This window comes from Molothrus aeneus, chromosome 18 (assembly GCF_037042795.1).
Source record: "Molothrus aeneus isolate 106 chromosome 18, BPBGC_Maene_1.0, whole genome shotgun sequence".
Taxonomy (NCBI): domain Eukaryota; kingdom Metazoa; phylum Chordata; class Aves; order Passeriformes; family Icteridae; genus Molothrus; species Molothrus aeneus.
The window spans coordinates 11,134,159-11,155,055 of NC_089663.1; the positions used below are offsets into that span (position 1 = coordinate 11,134,159).

A 20,897-nucleotide genomic window follows, 5' to 3' on the forward strand; every position below is an offset into this window, starting at 1 on the left:
GATGGTGACATGTAGTAGCACAGCGGTGTCACCACCGCTGGGTGACACAGCCGTGGTGTACGATGCTATGTCCCTGTCCCTGCTGCTGGCCCCTCTCCAGTCTGTGGCCCAGCGCATTTGCCGAGTGCTGCATGGCATCCATGTGCCGGGCAGTGTGGCAGCAGGGGACAGCCCCACCACGAGACCCCCACCCCCCTGTCCTCCGTGCCACTGGCACCACCCAAGGCCCCCGTGCTCATCCCCTCTGGCCTTGCTGGTGGCTGCAACTTCCCACCACTCCCAGCCAGGTGGAGTTTGTGCACTGGTGTCTCCCCGGCAGGGCCATCTCTTGTCCCCTCCTCCTCCTGTCCCACATTTTGGGGTCCCTGCAGCGCTGGGCTCACCAGGGCTAAAGGTGGCCCCGTGCCCAGACACCACCGCACACCCAGCCGGGCTCTGCAGGCTGTCCTGGCTCAGCGCCGCCCAGGATGACGTCCCCAGGGAGGGGTGAATGTCCCCAGGGGCAGCGGGCGGGCCGGGGGCTGTGCTGCCCAAATTGCGTCACCCCCCGGTGACCTGGGACACACACGGGGCAGGGATTTGGCTGCGGGGTCAGCAGGGTCCCCACCCTCCGCGGAGCCTCACGTGCTGCACTCCCACCCTCGGTGCCACCGACAGGGCTGCAGGGACCCGTGACACGGCCCCGGTGACAGCCACCCACCGCCCCCGCTTTGGGCAGCTCCCAGCCCAAACCATCCCTGGGTTGGTGGTGGGAGAAGGTGGGGCCGAGGAGGAGCCTCCCCGTCCCGTTATATTGAAAGCGCCCCATTCTCAAGCTCTCTTTGCTTCCATCACATCGCCAGGTCACAAAAATGGTGAGGGCAGCAGATGGGAATGAATTCAGACATCGGGGGCTCCATGGCACGGGGCACTTTTGGAGATTTAAGCTCTGCTTGAATTCGGATTTTCCAGTGACTGTTCTGGACGTGGCACAGCAGAGCTGCTCCTCACAGCCTGACCTTTGGATTCAGCTCCCTGGGGGCTGCTGTACCTGCCTGTCCCGCTAATGTCTCTCTTTTCTCATTCTCTTTCAGACGTCCTACACAGACAAAGGAGAAAAGGTAAGAGCTGTGTCCCTGTCCTGCCCCTCTGCCTGGTGTGAAACATCAGTCATGTTACTGCAGATTGTGTCAATTCCTTGATTACCTGTTGAAATCAGAAGTAAAACTGCTCTGGGCCACACAAGATCCTCGTTGTAAATTAGTATTAAGCATTGAAATTTCTGGTTTGGGAGGAGAGTGACAAAGAGGAGATGATGGATATTTCCCAGTCAAGTCAAGCCTTAAGCTGAATCCTCATTCCATGCAACATTTATTTCCAAATGCTGCATTCTTTGCCTCCTTTTTCACTTTTAAAGTGTTTCCAGTGCTGGGTGGCCTGTGCCAGGTTGGGCAGTGGTGGGGAACGGAGCGAAGGGGGATCTGTCTTGGTGCTGGTGGTTGTGTAAGAGCTTTTGTGGAATAATTAATCTTTAACAGAGTGAGGTTTGCAGGTGGGCAGCTCGCTGGGATGGCCACTTGTGGGGAGCACTGGGAGAACTGAAACCATGGCTGTGGGCAAAAGTGAATCAGTGCTTTGTACCTTCCAACCTGCAGTGCAGGATCCTGTGGGCCTTGACTGTAAAGCACTTTGGAAAATCACCATCTGAGGGCTGTTCCACCCAGTTAATTCAGATGCATTTGCAGGAGATGCATTTTCAGGGTCCCAGCTGCTGCTTCCCCCAGCTCCAGAGCCGAGCAGTGCCGCAGGAAATGCAGCAGCAGCAGCTTTCAGCCCCGTTTTCCTTCCTTTTAGCCCCAACGAGGCCGCTTCATCCATTTCCACTCCATCACCTTCTGGGTCGGCAATGCCAAGCAGGTGAGAGGCTGCGGCCACCAGGCACACGTGTAAGGGGACAGCAGTGCCAGGGGACAGCAGTGCCAGGGGACACCTCCCACACTGGGACAGGCCGGGCTCTGCAGGCATTGGCTGCCTGGGGGGTGTTGGTTCCTCCCGGCAGCCCCTGGGCCCGGGATGTGCCGTGTCCCAAAGCCCGGCCCTGGCCTGGCACTGGTGGCCTTGGTGGCCTTGGTGGCCCTTGCGCAAGGCGAGGGGCGGCTGCTGGGGGTGGGACGTGGGACATGAACCAGAGCACGTGGCCGGGCTCAGCTGTGGCCACCAGCCTGCAGAGCTGTGTGGGCTCATGGCAGCTGATCTCCAAACCTTGCCCTGGGCAACTTAAACACCCCTGTGCTTCACACCTGAGCTGCTTTTCACCCAGCCTCACAGAACACGGGACACGCAGAAATGTCTCCTGCTCCATGGCAGCCCTCACAGAAAGTTCTGGAGGCAGCACTTCCCACTGAATTTGGGCTTTTTCCTCAGTCCTGGCCCTTTCTTGCCTCTGCCTGTTCCCCCTGGGCTGCTGGAGGAGGCACAGAAGCTGCTGCCTGTTCTCACACACACACAGGGCAAGTGTGACTTGCACCTGCCATGGTGGCTGTTGTCCATGGCCTGTGGGCCACCAGCACCACAGCTTCCAGCAGAGGGACTCTTCCCTGCCCACAGGCTGCATCCTACTACTGCAACAAGCTGGGCTTCGAGGAGCTGGCCTACCGCGGGCTGGAGACCGGCAGCAGGGAGGTGGTGTCACATGTCATCAAGCAGGACAAGGTAAGGGAGCCCCTGACAGAGGTGCCACTGCCAGGGCAGGGAAAGGTGAGGTGGTGTCAGACCCACCATGAAAACCATCACCTGTGGCTCCATCCTCACCTCTCCTCCTCCTCCTCCTCGGCAGATCGTGTTTGTTTTCTCATCCGCTCTGAACCCAGGGAATGAGGGTAGGTGTCACTGGGGGGGATGGAGTGGGAAATGGCCGCGGCAGAACAAAGCAGCTCTGCTCATGCCTGTGGCTGTTCCTGCTCGGGGCAGAGATGGGGGAGCACCTGGTGAAGCACGGGGACGGGGTGAAGGACATCGCCTTTGAAGTGGAGGACTGTGACTTCATCGTGCAGGTGGGCAGCCCCTCCACCCCCTCCCACACAGCTCCCCAAAACGGTGAGGGGAGGCAGGAGGGCCTGGGGATGTCTCCCCCTGGCCTGGGGGAGCTGTGGCAGGACAGGATCTCTCTCCTTCTGCCCAGAAAGCCAAGGAGCGTGGTGCTGTGGTGGTGAAGGAGCCGTGGGTGGAGCAGGACAAATTTGGGAAAGTGAAATTCGCAGTGATCCAGACGGTGAGTGGCAGGGCAGGGCCATGGAGCTGGCTGCACCTGGGAGGCCCCTGCACGAACAAAGCCATGACACAACCACTTTCCCCCCTCACAGTACGGTGACACCACCCACACCTTGATAGAAAAGCTCAACTACAAGGGCCTGTTCCTCCCTGGGTACCACCCACCCCTCTTCAAGGACCCCCTGCTGCCCAAGCTGTGAGTACTTTCCAGAGGCTCCTGCCTGGCTCTTTGCCATCGTGTTCTGGTGGGATATCCCACTGAGGAGCTGGACAGGTCCCCACTGCCTTGCCCTGGAGCCCCCTGAGCTGTGGGATACCCCTGAGCCCGCCTGAGACCCTCCTTGTCTCCCCCCACAGACCAAGTGCCAAGCTCAGCTTTGTTGATCACGTTGTGGGGAACCAACCTGACCTCCAGATGGTCCCAGTAGCAGACTGGTAAGAGTGGGGAGAGCGGGTGGGAGGTGGGATGGAGCAGCAGCACAGCTCTGCTGGTCCCACCACTTCTGCCAGGGCTGATGAAGCCAGCACAGCTCCATTACTGTGGGGATGGAACAAGGGCTTGACTGTGCCCCCTGTGACTGGGCAGGTACCAGAAGAACCTGCTCTTCCACCGCTTCTGGTCAGTGGATGACAAACAGCTGCACACCGAGTTCAGCGCCCTGCGCTCCATCGTGGTCACCAACTACGAGGAGACCATCAAGATGCCCATCAATGAGCCAGCCCCTGGCAAGAAGAAATCCCAGATTCAGGTGAGTGGATGCTGGTGGTTGACCCATGTGGCTGCCTCCACTCCCAGGGGGATCTTGGTGAAGGAACAGGGACCAAAGGTCAGTGATGTGGAGCCAGAGCAGACCTGCTGTGCTGAAGTGGCTGCTAGAAAGGAATCCTGGCTCTGCTTGGGCCCAGGGAAGCTGCTGGGCAGAGCCAGTTTACCCCATCTCATCAACAGTGTCTGTCGTTCCATGGTGCCCCTGGGCTGATCTTGCCTGCATATTTTTAAGCCCACACCCATCCCTTCACAGCTGTAGCTGTGCTGTCACTGCCACGGTGACATCTTTTCCCTGTAGGAATACATTGATTACTACGGAGGGGCCGGAGTCCAGCACATCGCACTGAACACCCCCGACATCATCTCAGCAGTGAGTGCAGCCCTGGGACCCCCCTTTCCTGGGACCCCCCTGCCCTGGGACCCCCCCTGCCCTGGGACCCCCCCTGCCCTGGGACCCCCCTTGCCCTGGGACCCCCCCTGCCCTGGGACCCCCCCTGCCCTGGGACCCCCCTGCCCCGGGACCCCCCCCTGCCCTGGGACCCCCCCTGCCCTGGGACCCCCCTGCCCCGGGACCCCCCTGCCCTGGGACCCCCCTGCCCCGGGACCCCCCTGCCCTGGGACCCCCCTGCCCCGGCTCTGGGCATGGTGCTTGTCACAGGGTGCACCATGACCCTGTCAGGGTACAAGGACCCAGAGCCAATGGCCTTTGTGCTGTGGTTGTTTTACAACCAGCATTAACTGCCCAGGGATGCTGCACCTGTGAGCTGCCTGTCCCTCCTGCTTAAAGGAATTGGGGTCTGCAGGGCCCTTGGTGGCACCTTTGTCCTTGCAGGGTGGAACACAGCCAGGCTGAGCCCCATACCCACCACCCACCTTCAGCTGGGGCAGGTCTGGGTTGAGCACCCAGGTTTGGGCTCCTCTCCAGACCAAAGGGCCTCCAGAGGTATCAGGTCAGAGCAGGACAAATGATTCTTGCACAGCTCTCTACAGTGCCTGGGGAGGACATCTTGGGCCTGCCCATTCCTGGTGCCAAAGTGAAATGATGAGACAGGTTCTCATGCTTGAGATTGGCCAATGCCATGGGAAAGCATCTCTGTCCCGACACTGCCCATGCCAGGAAATGCTCCTGGCACAAACCCCTCCCAAGCTGAGCCCTGCTGGGTCTCCCCTGCCTTGCAGATCACCAACCTGAAGCAGAGGGGCATGCAGTTCATGGATGTGCCCTCCAGCTACTACCAGGTGCTGCGGGAGAGGCTCAGAACTGCCAAAATCAAAGTGAAGGAGAACATTGACAAGCTGGAGGTGAGTCAGAGGGGGAAAGGCCTGCCCAGGGCTGGACCAGCTCCCCACAGTGCCCTGCAGGGATGTGAGTGACACAGAGAGCCCCACCTGCTCCTCTGTGGGTCTTCGAGCTGTCGCCTCATTTCTTTTCTCCAGGAGCTGAAAATCCTGGTGGATTTTGATGAAAAAGGCTACTTGCTCCAGATCTTCACCAAACCAGTTCAAGACAGACCCACGGTCTTTCTGGAGGTGATCCAGAGGCACAACCACCAGGTTGGTTTGAGGCTCTCCCTCTGGTCCTGGCCAGGAGCCCTCAGGGCCAAGCCCTGGTCCCTAACGGTGCCACCCCCGCAGGGCTTTGGTGCTGGGAACTTCAAGTCTCTGTTTGAGGCCATTGAAATGGATCAGGATGCCAGAGGAAACCTGACTGTGCTGGAGCCCAACGGGGAGACCAAGAGGATGTAGGGGATGGCAGCAAGTGCCACCCTCAGCCCCAAGGAGCTGAACCCCAAATGAACTGGGAAACACCCCACGTTTTGGTAAATAGCCCAGGCTGGAGTGCCACAAAGCCAGGGAAGCCACTGCCAAGCTGGACAATGCAAAAGGACCCAACACCTCTCCCAGCCCAGCCCTGGCACTGCCCTTCCGTGACCTCCTGGGAGATGGGGCGTGGGAAATAGCAAACACACTCAAAAAGCAGCTTAATCTGATCCAAACCATGGAATTCTTAACAAAGGGCAGGTTTAAGGCATGTGCCAAAGACATGCAGCTACAGAGGAAGACAGAAGAAACAACTGGGAGTGCTCAAATTTAGTCTATCCAAAGTTTTAATTTTAGCTACACGGGAAGCTGTGAAAGCACGGAGGCATTTTCCTCTCTGCACATCTCCTTTTTTAAGATTTTGGTTTAATTGCTTTTAGACTCAATCTTCAATTTGAATTTGCTGAGAATAAACATGGTTTTAGGGTAGCTACAACACTCTGGAATGAGAATTTATTGTATTTACATATTTCAGCCTTCCCAAGGCAACAGAGTCTCGCTCTAATACCTGTAAATTCCTGCATTAATGATGGGTTGGGGTTTCTCCCATGTTTCCAGCAGTAATTGCTGGCATTGGCAGCAATTCCTTGGCTCAGATCCTGGCTGCATGTGCAAAGTCCCCTCTGGGTGTTGCTCTGGTGTTGTCCTTTGCACGGGGAATTCCTCCCCAAAGCAGTAAATCCCTTTTCTGACCTGGCCTGAGTGCCTGGGGAGTCCCTGTGTTCCCAGGGGCTGCAGCTCAGCACTCCCTGTCCCAGCTGCTGAAGGCCACCCTGGGGTGCTGCACAGCCCCTTCCACACCCCCCTGTTCCCTGTTTGCCAGCAGGGGAGCCCTCAGCTCAGGATGGGCTCCTCTGACCCCCAGGTGGGGCTGTCCTGCAGCCCTGTCCTGTGCTCACCTGAGGAATGCAGGAGCTGAGCTGGGAAGTCTCCTCCAGCCTCTGTCCTGTGTCTTCCACCTCCTCCTCCATCAGCCATTCCACTTGTCCCTGCTCCAGGTATTTCTTTTTGAATAAAAGCTCAGAGAGGCCACCCTGACCCCTCCCAGCAGCAGCCCCCAATTGTGGGGGGTACATGGGGGGTACATGGGCCAAGCCTGAGCAGCTCCCCTGTCCCAGGGAGCAGAACTAATCCAGATTTCAAACAATCCCAGAATATCCTGGAAGGGACCCACAAGAACCATCCAAGTCCAACTCCTGGCAATTGGAATAAACGGATTTATAAAGAAAGCAAAGAGCCTCTGGCCCCAACAGCCACACACATCTCTGACCCCTCACCTGGTGGTCAAGGCCCTTTGCCTCTATAAAGTTAAATAAATAAATAAATAAATAAATAAATAAAGGATATGAAATCAGAGCAATCCAGGGGGGAAGGAGGAGCAGGGACCCCTCACCTGCAGACACTGGACATGTCTGGGACTCCTGGTTCACTGTCAGGAGAGCTCTGCCTCAGCTCTCCAGGGCTGCCAAGACTGTTAATACTGAGACAAAGTTTATAGACTAGAATCACATATTTCTTTCTATGACTAGAATCACATATTTCTTTCATGCAATATAATGTTGCTTAAATTCATTTCCTGCTCACCAGAATTAATATTTGCAGCAAACTTTGCTGAAAACCAGTTCTTCACACTGTTCTTGTTCTGCATCTGCCTCCTTGAGCTCTCACAGCTCCCAGGTAATATATTAAGCACAACATAATTTTTCTGTAAGAAAAGTCAGTATATTTATGGTTTGCTTTATAAAAGTTACTATAATACAATGGTACATAGTATTCAATTCACAAAAATATGAACAAATATATACAGCATGACACATCCACAACAAAAACACTTTCTTCAAAACAAGTTACATACTGGTGACAGATTCTATATGCACAAAACATCCCTAAATTTATAAATTTGCTTAACCAAAGAAAAAGCAGAAATCCTAAATCTTCAAAGCAGAGTTGTTTTTTTAAAAGGAACTTAAGAAAAAAAAATTAAATTTATTGCAAACAATTTGACCTGCCTACTTTTAAAGGAGGCCCTTGATTTCCACGCTGGGAATTAAAACCAGAAAACTGCCAGAATTGGGAGCTGGGTGTTCCACTTTGCTTCAAAACTGCCCCATTGTTTTAGAGTGTCCTTCTTGATGTGTTTTCACTTGGACAAATCCTACAGTGGCAATTGAGGAAACTCATAAAAACAAAACAAATATTAAACTGAAAAAATCCAGTTGCTAATTTGCTTAAATACATTTTAGGGTGTCTATTAGACTGTACACATTTCCTCGCTTGAAATAAATAGATCTTGCACATAAGGTTTCAGACTGAGGGAGGGGGGAAAGAAGAAGCCTTGACTTGGCAATTTTTTGTCTTCAGTTTCTTAATGCTTCTAATTGCATCTATTTATTTGACAAAAAACCCCGTATTTATACAGAATTTACATTATACAAAGCTTGACACAAGCTGTAAACGCCACCAGCTCCTTTGCTATACTCAGTCCTTCTTCCTCCCCATCTTGACATGATTTAGAGCTGGAATCTGTTTAAAAAGAACTCCAAATTACAATAGTCACTTTTAATAAACTATTTACATGCTCTTGAAGTACAAAGAAATCAGCAAAAAAATTTCAACATGTTTCTACAAGAAACAGTGTTTGAAGAGAAGATTCTTGAGTTCGCCTATGTACAGAAAATGCATTTTTTATACTTCAAAATCCTTTTTTTTCCTTAAATTTTTATTTTGTACAGAAATGCACTGAAATGATCCCTGAAAAAGGTCACAAAATCCAGAACTGAAACTACTGAATTTGACGGAGTTTTAAACTGACGGTTGTTTTTTCTTTCCTGGTAGAAATAAGCTGCTCTGTACAATATAAATAACTGCAGGGTGAGCCCCATCCCTTCCAGCCCCCCAGATCCTGTGGATGCCAGCACAGAGGCACCTGCACCTGAACTCCCACAGCTGCAAACCCAAGGCTGACATTCTATTTCCATCATTTTGCTCTGTTCTCTTGGGTCATTCCTCCCAGAGAGATGGAATTTTGCAGGAGCACTGTAAATGTCTCTCTCTTTTTTTGTCTTGGGCTCAAATTGAAGTGCCAATAAATGTGGGGATGGGTTTTTCAGTGGACAAAAGCACTGCAGGCCCTGTAAGCAGCACGAGCTGCTGAGGCTGCCCTTGTCCCTGTCACTGCTCCCAGGGGTGCCTGTGCTGAATGGAACCACAGCAGCCACAGCTCCTGCCCTCCTCTCACCCCAGCCTTGCCAAGCACAAGGCAAAGGATCTGAGGCCTCTCCCACCCACATCTGTGCCTGCAGGGCTCCCCTGGCAGGGACAGGGCACCCATGGAAATCACTGCACCAGGCCTGGGAGTCCTCACCATAAAATGATTTGTTTGGAGGTCAGGCAGCTTCCCAGTGTAAGACAAAATATCTCCCAGGGAGGACTCTGCAAGCCAAGATTTATGGGGGAAAAAAGAGAAGTCTCAGGTTTGGCTTTGAGACCAGACATGATTTTTCAAAAGTGCTGTGGGTTCAACAGCTCTGTTTCATCCTGGGGAAGCACTGGGAGATCAGCTCTTCTAAAAACTCACATTATTTGTCTGGGATCCTAAAAGGGGATGAATTACAGGCAGTTTCAGAAGTGCCCAAGTGATTTAGGTGCTCATGGTCTTTGGCACCCAAATCCCTTTGGTGCTCCTAAAACACAGGGTGAAGGACCTGAAGGTGACAGGGACCTTCCTCCCCCACCTTCCTCACCAAGGGTTAAGGCAAACTGCAGGGGCTGATCCCACCCAGAGCACAGGGATGAGCTGGGAACACAGGGCTGGGCCATGTGGGGTGTGCTCACCCCACAAATCCACCAGTAATGCACTGGAGCAGAGAGGGAGAAGGCCAAGGACAGGGGCTTCAGCTCTGACACACAGGAAACTTCTGTGCATTTCCAGAGCCTTGCAAGTCAAAGGCCAAGCTGTGGAGATGCCAACACAGTGAATCTCACTCAAAAAATAACAACTAAACTGAGCAGCTGGTTAAACTCCCAAATGCCATCACTGCAGTTCCACCCAACATTCAGTGACAGAAACTTGTGCTTCTCGTGATTTTAGGTTCTGGGTCACCAACACCCAGGTGCTGGAGAGATTTAGGAAGAAGGAGGAGAAACAAAACAGAACTGAAACAAAAGCAGAGATGGACCATGGGCTGTCCAATCTCAGAGACAATTTGCTCGCCCTCAGACAGGAACACAGGTGGTGTTAAGGCAGCTGGCAGCAGTCTGTGTGTTCCTGCTCCCTCAGGCCTTTTGTCTGGAGGAGAAATTCAGAGGCAGAGGTCTAACCTACATTACAAACTCCACACTGCAGAGCAGGCCTGGCAATTCCATGGAACAGCTGAAAAAACTTCCAGGACCCTCTTTTGCAACCTCTTTTGTTCTCACCCCTGTGGAGGTTTGGAAAGAACACAAGAACACAGCTGTGCAATTTGTTCTGTGGGGAGGTGTTTAGCTATGCAGATAATCTTCCCATTTCAGAATGACATTGCAACTTCCCCTTACAAGCCAATTAAAAAGGGTTTAGTACAACTAATCTCTACTTTTAAAGCAGGAGAAATTCAATGCAAATTGAAAAACTGATCCTGTCTATACCTGAACGATGGTGTAACATTTCCAGATCTCATCCAAAGAATTATTTTTTTCGTGTTTGGTCCCATTTTTAAATGGAACCTCTTGAAGAACTGCAACCTTCACCTCAGCACATCTACAAGGACAAAATATATTGAGAAATCATTTTAAAACATGCCTTCCAAATTTAGAGAAGCAATAGATGCTTCCATGCTATAGATGGGGGGGACAGGATTGCTTTCAGGGACACTTCTACCATGATTTTCTGGAGGGACAGGATCCCCCTGGCCAAGTTACTGAGTAACAGAGGGAGGAGAGCAGCAGGGCACAGCTTGCTCCTATCACAGGAGGCATCTCCCACATCCAAGGACAGAGCAAATACTCCACATAAAACACTAGAAGGGCAGGGAAATGCAGATGAAAGTGAGAAAAAATGAATACAAGTCACACATCAGCCTGATTCCCACCCACAGGAAGAAAGTCCTGCTACAAACGTGGGCCGTAGTCTTTGCTTGCAAGCAGGGCAGGATTTCTACAGCATCAACAGGGGCTGAGCTGTCCACTCAATGTCAGCCTCTTCTGCAAGCAAGACAAGCCCATCTCCAAGGAATGGGCATCCCCAAAGGCCACAGCTGACTCCACCTCTTCCTAGTGACTGAAGTACCCAAGGGTTTCTCACGTGCAGCTGCAGAGGTTTTGATCCCCCATGGACCAGCATGGCATAGAAAATGAGAGGGGAGCCCAAGGAGGGGAGCTGAGGTCTGGCTGAGGGGCCTTGTTCAGGCTCATCCCTAAGGAAAAGGCAGGACAGCTCAGCTCTAGTCTCACTGTGGACACATCTCCACACACACACACACCCAAGCACACACTCACTCACACACCCTCAAGCCTCTGGCTTGCTCTGTAACATCAACCTTACATTTATTTACAGCTTACTCTGAGAAATCTGTGCAATTTCAGCCAATCAAGCTCCCAACAAACCCTATATGGCATTTTCAGTCTCTGCTTCACATTTAAACGTTGAATGTCTTTTTCAACCAACGAAAACTGATGAGAAAAAGGTAGCAGCATTTATGAAACGATGAAGGCTTATAAGAACAATTAAAAAAAAAAAGGTACCATTATCCCATTATGGAGCATTACTTCAGGGACTGAACAGAGAAGCTAGTGTTTGGATAAACCATGCCACAAAAGGTAGCCACCTTTTTGTGTGCGTGTTGGATCTGAAAAGGAAAAAGCACCTGAAACATGAACAGTCCTCGTAAGCGTGTGCGCTTTTTGCTTTCACTCATGATCCTGGCAGAAGTGCGAAACTTGCTTGGTTTTCTTCTCTTTTTCCTCTTTTTTTTTTTTTTTTTTTTTTGGTAAGTATTTTTTTTGCTTTTAAATTTTTTTTTTCTTCCTTTTTTTCTGTAGGTTTTTTTTTTCATCTTTTTTTGGCAAAGTGCAACCACACCTGGTTACCACAGTTTTGACATGGCTGAAGGTGCAAGTGTGACGAGAAACCTTGAGTTCAGTTCAGGGTTCCCCTGCAGTTCTCAGAGCCACAGAGACACGGGATTTTTACATCCTCAATTGGAAACTTGTAGTCGTAGGTAATTTCCTCGTTCACATTGATGTGCTGCTTGGAGTAGATAACGATCTTCTTTTGAGACTCCACCGTGATCACTTTAGCATAACAATTTGGCTGCAAGGGTGACAGAACAGGTGAGGATGTAGGTTCCCGAGGGCCAGGGCTTCCCAGCCTCCACACAATTATTTCAAGCTAAAATAAAACAGGGCAGTCCTCTCCCGAGACAACCCAGCCATGCTGCCAGAGCCTGGACTTAGGGCAAGCCTAGGCAGGGAGGCGTGGAGCCAGGAAACAGAGCAGCCCTCCCTGTGCTGCTCCAAAATATCCACATTCTGGTCATTTGTGGAGCAAAAGAGCCTGGATGATGCTCCATCAATTTTGTCCCAGGTTAAGAGAAGCTCAATGCTTAACAGTTTGGCCAGGCAGGCAGGTCTGAGAGCAGACTGCAGCACAGAGCACAGGAGGAAACAGCAGGGATTATTTTCCCATGCGGACACTAGAAGGAGCTGAATTTCCCACAGCTGAAATTTGCTATGTTTTAAGGAAATATTTGTTAGATTTGCTTGCTCAGTGTCCATCAGGGTTCCCTGAGACAGCCAGAAGGGCTCTTTAGCACACTCAGTCTCCCTGCATGTTTCATTCCTCAGATCTCTCCAACCTCTTTACATTCCTTCAGACCCTGCTCTGATCTGCTGTGGCTCATTAACATTTAATCACAACCCTGCGACCCCCTGCCACTTCTGAGCACCCCAAGCAGGGCTGGCAGGGCCTCCCCAGGTTTGTCAGCTGCCAGGGAACAAGGACAGGCCAGAACAGATACTCACATTGCAGCTGTGATTGATGAACCTGGCGAAGTTCCCACACTTGGTGGCATCGATGATGGTGTCGTGGTCGACTCTGAACATGTAACTGCTGCCAATGCCCTCGTCCTCGTATCGCTTCTCACGCATGTCAGCAATGACCTGCAGAGAGCCAGGCAGGCTCAGGCCACTGCACTACTGACCTGTGAGCAGCCACCTCACCACCACAAGGCTCCCCTGAGCTCTGCTTGTGCCAGGCAATGGGGCTTTACACCACCCACATCACCCCAAGAGAGCACACACCCCACTGGAAACACAGAAGTTCAGGATGGGCTTCTGAAGGAGGATTCTCCTGAGTGCTCAGTTTCCAAAGATTGTTGGAATTCCCACCCTTGTACCTTCCAAGCCATGCCAACCTGTACCCAGCCCACAGAGCTGACACCTCCAACCCAGGACTCCAGCCCTTGCTGTCATACTGAAGGATTTCATCCAGGGCTGGGTTTTTCTCAGATTTCAGCCACAGCTTACCTGCCTGATGTTCTGACCCACGTACTCTATCACCATCTCATCAGCTGCAATGGGCTCCATAGCAAAAAGGCCCCAGTCGTGAATGTGGCTCTTACAGAATTTTAGTTTTTTCTTCCGGAACTGCATGAAGAAAACACCCCAAAACCCAACCCTGAATTAGTCACAGCACAGAACAGGAAAGGATGTCTCTAGGTCCAGGATCTGCAGCAGGGGGTATCTACCTTGAGCTGGTTGAACTTGAGCAGGTCACTGTCACAGCTGCCAGTGAAGGAGGAGAGGAGCCTGCGCTGCTCTGATCGCCTCTCGGAACCAGCCCGGGTGGAAGCGTGAGGTTGGGCAGGGATGCTCATACCCTGAGAGGACAAATGGGGGATCAAAGCTGACCCACAACACCCTGTAGGCTCCCAGTGAGCAGCCCCTTGTGCTACAACACATCACCACAGAACACCTGACATCAAACGTTAGCACTTCCCACACAACCCCAGGACAATCAAGGAGACACAACAGCTCCCTCTCCCTCCCTGCCAAAAGGCAGGAAGCACCTGCTGTGTGTGACAGTGCCAAACCAAACCCCATTCACAGCTGGATTCCTCACCTGTGTGTCAGCTGGAGGCTCCTCTGCAAAAGCTCGGCTATTGTTGAGGTATTTGAGTTTGTCCTTCTTATCAATTTTGTAGTAGCCTTCGCTTCGTGCACAGCCCGTCACGTGCTCCCGCATGCCGTCATCCCGCTTCTTCTTCTTGGGGGTAGAAAAGCTGGTAGGTGGCAAGAGGTTAAGGAGAAACACAGCCAGAGGTGGATATCAGACTAAACTTGCTACAGCTGCATGGAGCTAACACTGGGAGCCTGGAAAATTAGGAAGGTTTTGTGGGGTTGCAAAAAATAACATTACTACTGAGATGCTGCTCAGCCCAAAGGCCTTGGAGAGATGCTGCTCTCAGCAGCCTTGGGAAATCAGCTCCTTCAGACACACATTACAAACCTTCAGGTTTGAAGGCACCTTCAGGGCTTTGGCTCCTGGAAGGACAGTGGAGCTGTACTGCTGCCAGCTCACCCCACAAACACAGCCATGAAAGCTACAACAATCAAGATTGACCCAAAAATGCTTCCTGTGAGGGCAAAGGTATCCTTGATATCAGGAAACTGAAGCAGAGGGTCCATAAAAACCAAGAGGTGACAGCCTCAAAACCAGAGTGCTGAGGGCTGGCTGCAAAGCAGGTGAGCCTGCAGGTACTTTCACACTTGTCATGCAGTGTGACACACGAACTCAAGGTGATTTGGAAGTGGCTTAAACAGTGAACATGATTTTGCTGTTACAATATAATCCTTATCAAGAGGGAAAGAGATTTATTTTCACTATGGGTTTTGTTAGCTATCACTGACTGTTTTAGGTGTTTGGGCTTTTTTGATTTTGCTATCCTGTCTTGCAGGAAGCATGGGATGAAGATATCTGAACTTCACACAATCTCTAGCAACACACAAGGTGGTATGTTTGTCTTCTTCAACACTTAAACCTGGACATCTTTCCTGAAAAAAGTACTGGAGAGTTCTGAGGTTTTTAGAACAGTATTTTAGGCTATGGTCTGGAGAACACTACTGGTGGCTGCACACACACAGCCCTGATGTGCCACTTAGAAAGCTCTGATTTTATCAGTATTTCAACCTCAAAGCAACTTAAAGCTGCTAGAACCACTAACTCATTGTTTTGGGCACAGATGGTGAGATTATTTTTACAGCAAGTTTTAATTCCAAGTGAAAGCTGTGTGTGTGCAGACTAGAAATTCCACAGGAAAGCTGGAAAAAAAGTTTGGTTACATGCAGACAGAAGCTTCTCAAACTAGGAAGGAAACCTCCCCAGAAGAGGTGCCTACAGACTGTCCCTGCACTTCCAGACTGAACGTGCAGCAGGAACAGCCACTTCTGCAGTATTTTTGTATTGCAGCTTCAGAGAATGAAACAGTTTAAAATTCCCTGCTCATCCAAGCAATCTCTATTCCTGTAAGCAACCGCTTCTCCCACCAACTTCCCGTGCATCTCACACGTGCTGCCAACACCACGAGAAAGGATATAAGGATGGAAAACCCAGAGGGTGTCATTGAGCCAGTCCATACCGTTGTCCTGCTGCAACAAGCGGTCGTACGTGATGCACATGAACTTGATGTCCTCCTCGTCGATGCCGCCGTTCCAGATGTCGTACAGAATGGTCATCTCCTCAAACTCGGAGCGCGGCCTGAACTGCGGCTGGGGCGGGGAATACTCGGGGGAAGGGATCACTGGCAGCTCCTCAGATTTCTTCTGCCTCCGCCACTGGCGCTTGGGCTTTGCATGAGCCTCCTCTTCCTTGAAGTCTTCGTTCCACTGGTTCTCCAGTTCCTTGAATGGCAGCTTCTCTGCAACTGTCTCAGCTGCTATTTTCTCGTGGAAACCGTCATTCCTGAAGTCCAGGGTGACGGCTTCAGGGTCTTTCAGTCCATAGTAGGCATCAGGATGTCCGCTCAGCAGCTCTTTGCCCACAGCACCTTCCACCAAGGCCACTGGCATGGGAGGAGGTTCCATGGTTTTGCCCGAGTACACATCCAGCGAGAGGACAGAAGGTGGGGACCGCCTCGGCCGACCCGGCCTCCTTTTGGGAAGAACAGAAGGTGGTGGTGGGGGAGGAAGGATAGAAGCCCCACGGGGTACTTCTGGGGAGAGCAAACCAGGTTTTACTTCTGCCTTGCATTCCTCGATGGGCATTCTTCCATCTCCATGCATGCACGGCAGGGCTGCTACAGGTATTGGCTCATCAGGCGGCAAAGCCATGTCCATGTGGAAATCTGCTTGCGGGGGGCTGGCAAAGGGGATAGGGGAAGGAACACTGTTCATGCTGATAGTAAGGGAAGCACCAAGAGGCTCTTTAAAGGTTTTCTCTTCTAGCTCATCCTCTGACTGTTTCTTGCCAGGCAGAAGGCAAGGAATGGTAGCACCAGCCTCTGGGAAAGTAGGCGTGAAATTGAAGTCTCTCCCAGGAGTCCGAGGAATGCCACTGTTAATGCCAGGGGATTGGGATGGGTAGGAAAAGGGGCTCCCTGGGACTTGAGGGGAACTGAGGGTCAAGCTGCTTCCTGTAAGGGGAGCATCACTTCCTGGCGTGGCTGGAACAGTGTCTGTGCTCTGCGACTTCGTGAGGGGGTGCGAAGACTTGGGCAAAATGTCCCGCCCGGGAGTCCTGGGAATCTCCTCTTCCACGGATGTTTTGGTCACCATTAATTGTTCAGGGAACTTTTCTGGAGGGACTAAAGATTCTTCCTTGCCGGGAGTGGATGGCAAGGGAAGCATGGAGGATGGCACCTTGTGGGCTGGCAGCAGGACAGTCTCAGTGTCCGAGTGGATCATCACCTCCCGCCCCGGCGTGCGCGGCAGCCGCTCCTCCTCCTCCGCTGCCGACGGCGGCTTGGCTTTAACTCGGCCTTCCAAGCTGCTCTCCTCAGACTTGCCAAAGAAGCTGCTTTTGCTGGGCAGAGGTTCTCCAAAGACTCCCCCTGGAGCAGAGATACAGAGAGACGCCTCCTCATCTTGAGATTCAGGCTTTGGACCTTCCTGTACCTCTGGCTCCAGCATGGGAGTGGGTTCAGACTCTTCCTCTGAAAGGGGAACAGAGAGGAGAATCAGGAGCTTTGCCTCCACTTGGTTGCTTGCCACTCGCTGGTAAAGGCATGTTCAAGATGCCACAATTAAAATACAGCTCAATTCCACTGGGAGGCTTTAAAACTCCAGTGCTTTACATTTTGGAGGCACAAAGTATAGAGTAATTAGACACTACCACACACTTTCCTAATGGACCATAAAAAACCCACACTATTAATTTGAGGATTAACTACGACACAGACCAGAACGAAGGTTTCTCTGCTTTCAAAAGCCCTGACAACCTTTTGTACAGACATTAAAGGAAGGAGTGGATTGTGGGGTGAGGGCTTTGGAGGAGAGCTGTCAGAGCCCAGAGCCATCACCTTTCCTAATGTGGGAACTCAACTAATTGCAGGCCAAGGAGCACCCTCAGCTCTCCAAGGAGGGAATGGTGAAGGGAATAGCAGAACACTCCTGAACAACACATGAAGCAAACGGGAAGCCCTTGTAATGGATGAAGGCACACTCAGATGGTATCAATGAGGCAATTTATATGCTGCTCTCCCTGCAGCAGCCTCATTTGTCTGGAGTTTATTTACCCACTTAGGGCCAGGTCCAAAAGGAATCAATGGTGAACCTTGTTAGGCAGCTCAAAATAACATTTTCAAGTGGGAGAAGGAAAGGAGGTGAAAATGCCTGGAGAGTTGGAAGGGAGGCATTCCCCATTTGTGCTGAACAAACCAGGGCTGCTGGAGAAGGGTCTGAGCCTTCAACTCCTGTATGAGCTGGGCTGCTCAAGAACAATGCTGCAGTTTGAGTTTGTTCCCACAGCTTACCTGGAAAGCTCCTTACACATGTCAAGTTGCTTAAATGCAGGTGTCTCCAAATTTATGTTCTTTCAGCACACTGACCTGTTCTAGAAAGGATTCATGCAAAACCAGTTCTTCTTTGCCCTGCCCAGTTTAACATTTTACCTCTTTGTGACTTTCAGATTTTGCAGCAGCCAAGGAGTGACACCCTGTGCAGGGACTGGATTTCCAGCTCTCCAAGTGGCAAAACCCTGCCCAGTCCTCAGACACCAGAGCTGCCCAAGGCTCCACAGCAGGCCCCACTAGATGTGCCCTCCCTGCTGGCTCCAATTTTAACTTTTAGATTTCCCTCAGTTGCCAAATTACTCAAGCTTTATGCATCTCACTCCTGTTCTAGTAAAAGGTTTCCAATTTCCTTGGTTCAAGTACAACTCTGTATTGATTGAAGACAATTTCCTTCTTCCAGAAAACTACTGAGTATCACTCATTTAAAAGGAATAGGTGACAAAACCACCCACAAATAATATTAGGAACCATAGAAAACTCTGAGACTCCACTCACCTGCCCCATGCAGCTTCCCTGTCACATACTGCTTCAATATTAAAACCAAAAAGAGCCAGTAGTGACATTCCTGTTCTGTTTTAGCAGCCATGGCTTTTCTATCTTGAGCTTCAGCCACCACTCCACCCGATCAGTCACCCTCAGATGATGACAACTGTTCAGTTCCTCTAGGACTCCAACTAAACTGGCCCAGGATAAGATTCTGGATACAGTAACCACAGTATTTTTAGTAGCAGATGGCTCATGTAAAGCTCCTTACTAGGAAGGACAGTTCAGCACAGACCTCTTTCCCTGTACAGATAATCCCTAGCCTAGAGCCAAGACTGGAAGAAGAAAGAGAGCAAGGGAAATACAAACCCATATATATTGGATACTGGGAGAAAATTTACTTGGAAACATAACAAAACTCCAAAGCACGTGGAAGGGCATACCTGGCCTACAGATGGGAGAGAGTGCAAGCTTTGTCTCCTGGTCTCTTTCCATAACCAAATGTTTCAGAGTTTCAGCAGCAACAGAAGCCCCCAGGACTTGGCCACACTCACTATCCCCTGCCTTGATTTCTTCACTGCCTTCATCTTTCACTGCCAAAGCTGGCTCAGCAAGTCCCAAGCCTGTTGCATCCATGTAGTCATCCACAGGATACAGGTCCAAAATAGTCTCCCTCTCATCATCAGGAAGCTCATGACCAGCAGGTTCCTGCTCTGGCTCAGCAACCATGGCTTCTCTGCCTTGATCTTCAGCCACTTCTTCCTCCTCTTCTTCCTCCTCCTCTTCATCATCATCATCATCCTCCTCATCTTCATCATCCGAGTCTGAACTTGACTCGAATTCAGAGGAGTCCTCACTCTCATCAGATGATTCAGCTTCAGCCTTGGAAGATGAGGGACTTGCTACATCTGCAAGAACAAACTGCCATTAGCTCTGCTTTCTGCCTTTGATAATCAATCAGGGGCAAATATCCCTTCCCCTGTGTGGAAACAGCATCACCAGCAGCAGGTGGGTTTGAAGGGGTGGCCTCCCAATTCACTTCTTTTTGCAGAGATTTATAAATCCTGTCCCTTACAACAATCACCAAACAACATGGGGGTGGTAGTGCTGCCTGGCACCTCCCACCTGGGTCTCTTGGTGTATTTTATCTTTTACTAAGATTTTCTGCTGCCTTTACACATGGCCTTAAAAAGTGGAAACTACCACCTTCCTGAGCAGGAACTGATTGATAGGACAGAGTTATTAGCAGCCAATTTACCCTTTTCAGAAATCTGGTCCCTTCTCCCCCCAGCCACTCCTGTTTCACAAAACAAGAACACATTCAGCTGGGCTTGAGACCAGTGCCCCTGTGGCTGGGTTGGGCTGAGATCAGGTAGGGACTGGAGGGCTCTAAAGGGACCCACTGACTGAGGGATCATGGAAACCTCACAGGTATTAATTAAAAATATCTCTGTGCATTATACTGTGTAAAACTGCCCAGTGAAAGGAGGTACACAAGTAACAAAATCGGCTCACAAAGGCAGAAAGGAGACCACAGCTGACCCAAAGTTGACACTCACTGCTTCCACTGCAGCTCCTTACCCTCCTCGGAGTCCTGCTCCTCCTCCTTGTCACTTGTGTCTATGCCTGTCTCCTCCTCATCATCTTCATCCTCATCTTCATCATCGTCTTCATCGTCATCATCTTCATCCTCGTCATCCTCCTCTTCCTCCTTTGCAAGAAAGATTGCCAAAAATGAACAGTGCCTGGTCCTGTCATGGGAGGCTGTCAGAGAACCTGAAGAGGGAGTGACCTGACAGAGGTCACTTCTGGAAGGACAGACAGACCCCACCAGGAGCACTCATCTCCCAGAAAAGGGAACTTTGGCACTTGGCATTACCAGGCCCCCTTTTAATGACAGCACTGAAACTGCAGCCTCACACCAACATACCTTGCCAGGTGCTGCTTTCACTAAGGCTCCCTCTTCTTCCTGCTCCTCTTCCTTCTCTGAGGAGGACTCTTCCTCTTTCCCTGATGTCTCATCTCCCTCCTCTCCCTCACTGTCGAGCTCCAATGGCCTTGCTGGTCGCCGCCGCAGCCCCACAGCCTCTGCATCCTTCTTTGACAGGTCAGATGTTGTATCAGAAGCATCCCTGTCCCTCTCCGACTCTGAGGAGCAAAATCAACAGAAATTACCATCAAATACCTTGGAAAGGACAGAAAGAGTTAACTACATAAGGGAAACTTCTTCTTTGGGAAGATGGAAGTAGGAGCAATGTGCCCATGTGGTGTGAGGGTCCCCAGGCTTACAGGGACTTGCTGCTGTCACAGTGAAGAGTGTTGATGGCAAAATGTGGGTGGCCAAAGCTGACACTCCCTAGGCAGAGCAGACAGGAGACGCAGCATGAGTGAGGTCAGGACAGGCAACCTGAATTTAATGCTTTTTGTTTCATTTTTTGGCTTCAAAACCACTTGTTAATCTGAATCGACTTCTACATGAACCCATGTGCAAAACAAAGGGTATTCAAAGCTTTGTCTCCTCTTTACTCTTCCTTGGTAATAGGAAATAATGTTAAGATATTTTCAAACAGATTTTTCTGGCAAGTAACTTT

At 50.9% G+C, this 20,897-nt stretch overlaps 2 protein-coding genes across 2 annotated transcripts in view; one reads left to right on the forward strand and one right to left on the reverse strand.

Moving 5' to 3' along the window:
* Window positions 1-2,815: 2,815 nt before the first annotated feature.
* Window positions 2,816-6,241, forward strand: HPD (4-hydroxyphenylpyruvate dioxygenase). Its single transcript, XM_066562305.1, has 10 exons — window positions 2,816-2,858; window positions 2,950-3,032; window positions 3,161-3,250; window positions 3,342-3,445; window positions 3,607-3,684; window positions 3,836-3,998; window positions 4,317-4,388; window positions 5,198-5,320; window positions 5,456-5,572; window positions 5,654-6,241. The coding sequence occupies exons 2-10, from the start codon at window positions 2,952-2,954 to the stop codon at window positions 5,762-5,764; spliced, it is 939 nt and encodes a 312-aa protein (XP_066418402.1). The 5' UTR covers window positions 2,816-2,858; window positions 2,950-2,951; the 3' UTR covers window positions 5,765-6,241.
* Window positions 6,242-7,556: 1,315 nt separating this feature from the next.
* Window positions 7,557-20,897, reverse strand: part of SETD1B (SET domain containing 1B, histone lysine methyltransferase) — a 47,767-nt gene continuing 34,426 nt past the window's right edge. Inside the window, exons 10-18 of the mRNA XM_066562083.1 lie at window positions 20,237-20,454; window positions 19,888-20,017; window positions 18,750-19,214; window positions 15,412-16,965; window positions 13,938-14,104; window positions 13,564-13,695; window positions 13,343-13,462; window positions 12,839-12,976; window positions 7,557-12,128 (exon numbers count right to left, since the gene is read on the reverse strand). Of these exons, the coding sequence (XP_066418180.1) occupies window positions 11,955-12,128; window positions 12,839-12,976; window positions 13,343-13,462; window positions 13,564-13,695; window positions 13,938-14,104; window positions 15,412-16,965; window positions 18,750-19,214; window positions 19,888-20,017; window positions 20,237-20,454 (3,098 nt within the window). The 3' untranslated portion in view covers window positions 7,557-11,954. The remainder of the gene's footprint in view (window positions 12,129-12,838; window positions 12,977-13,342; window positions 13,463-13,563; window positions 13,696-13,937; window positions 14,105-15,411; window positions 16,966-18,749; window positions 19,215-19,887; window positions 20,018-20,236; window positions 20,455-20,897) is intronic.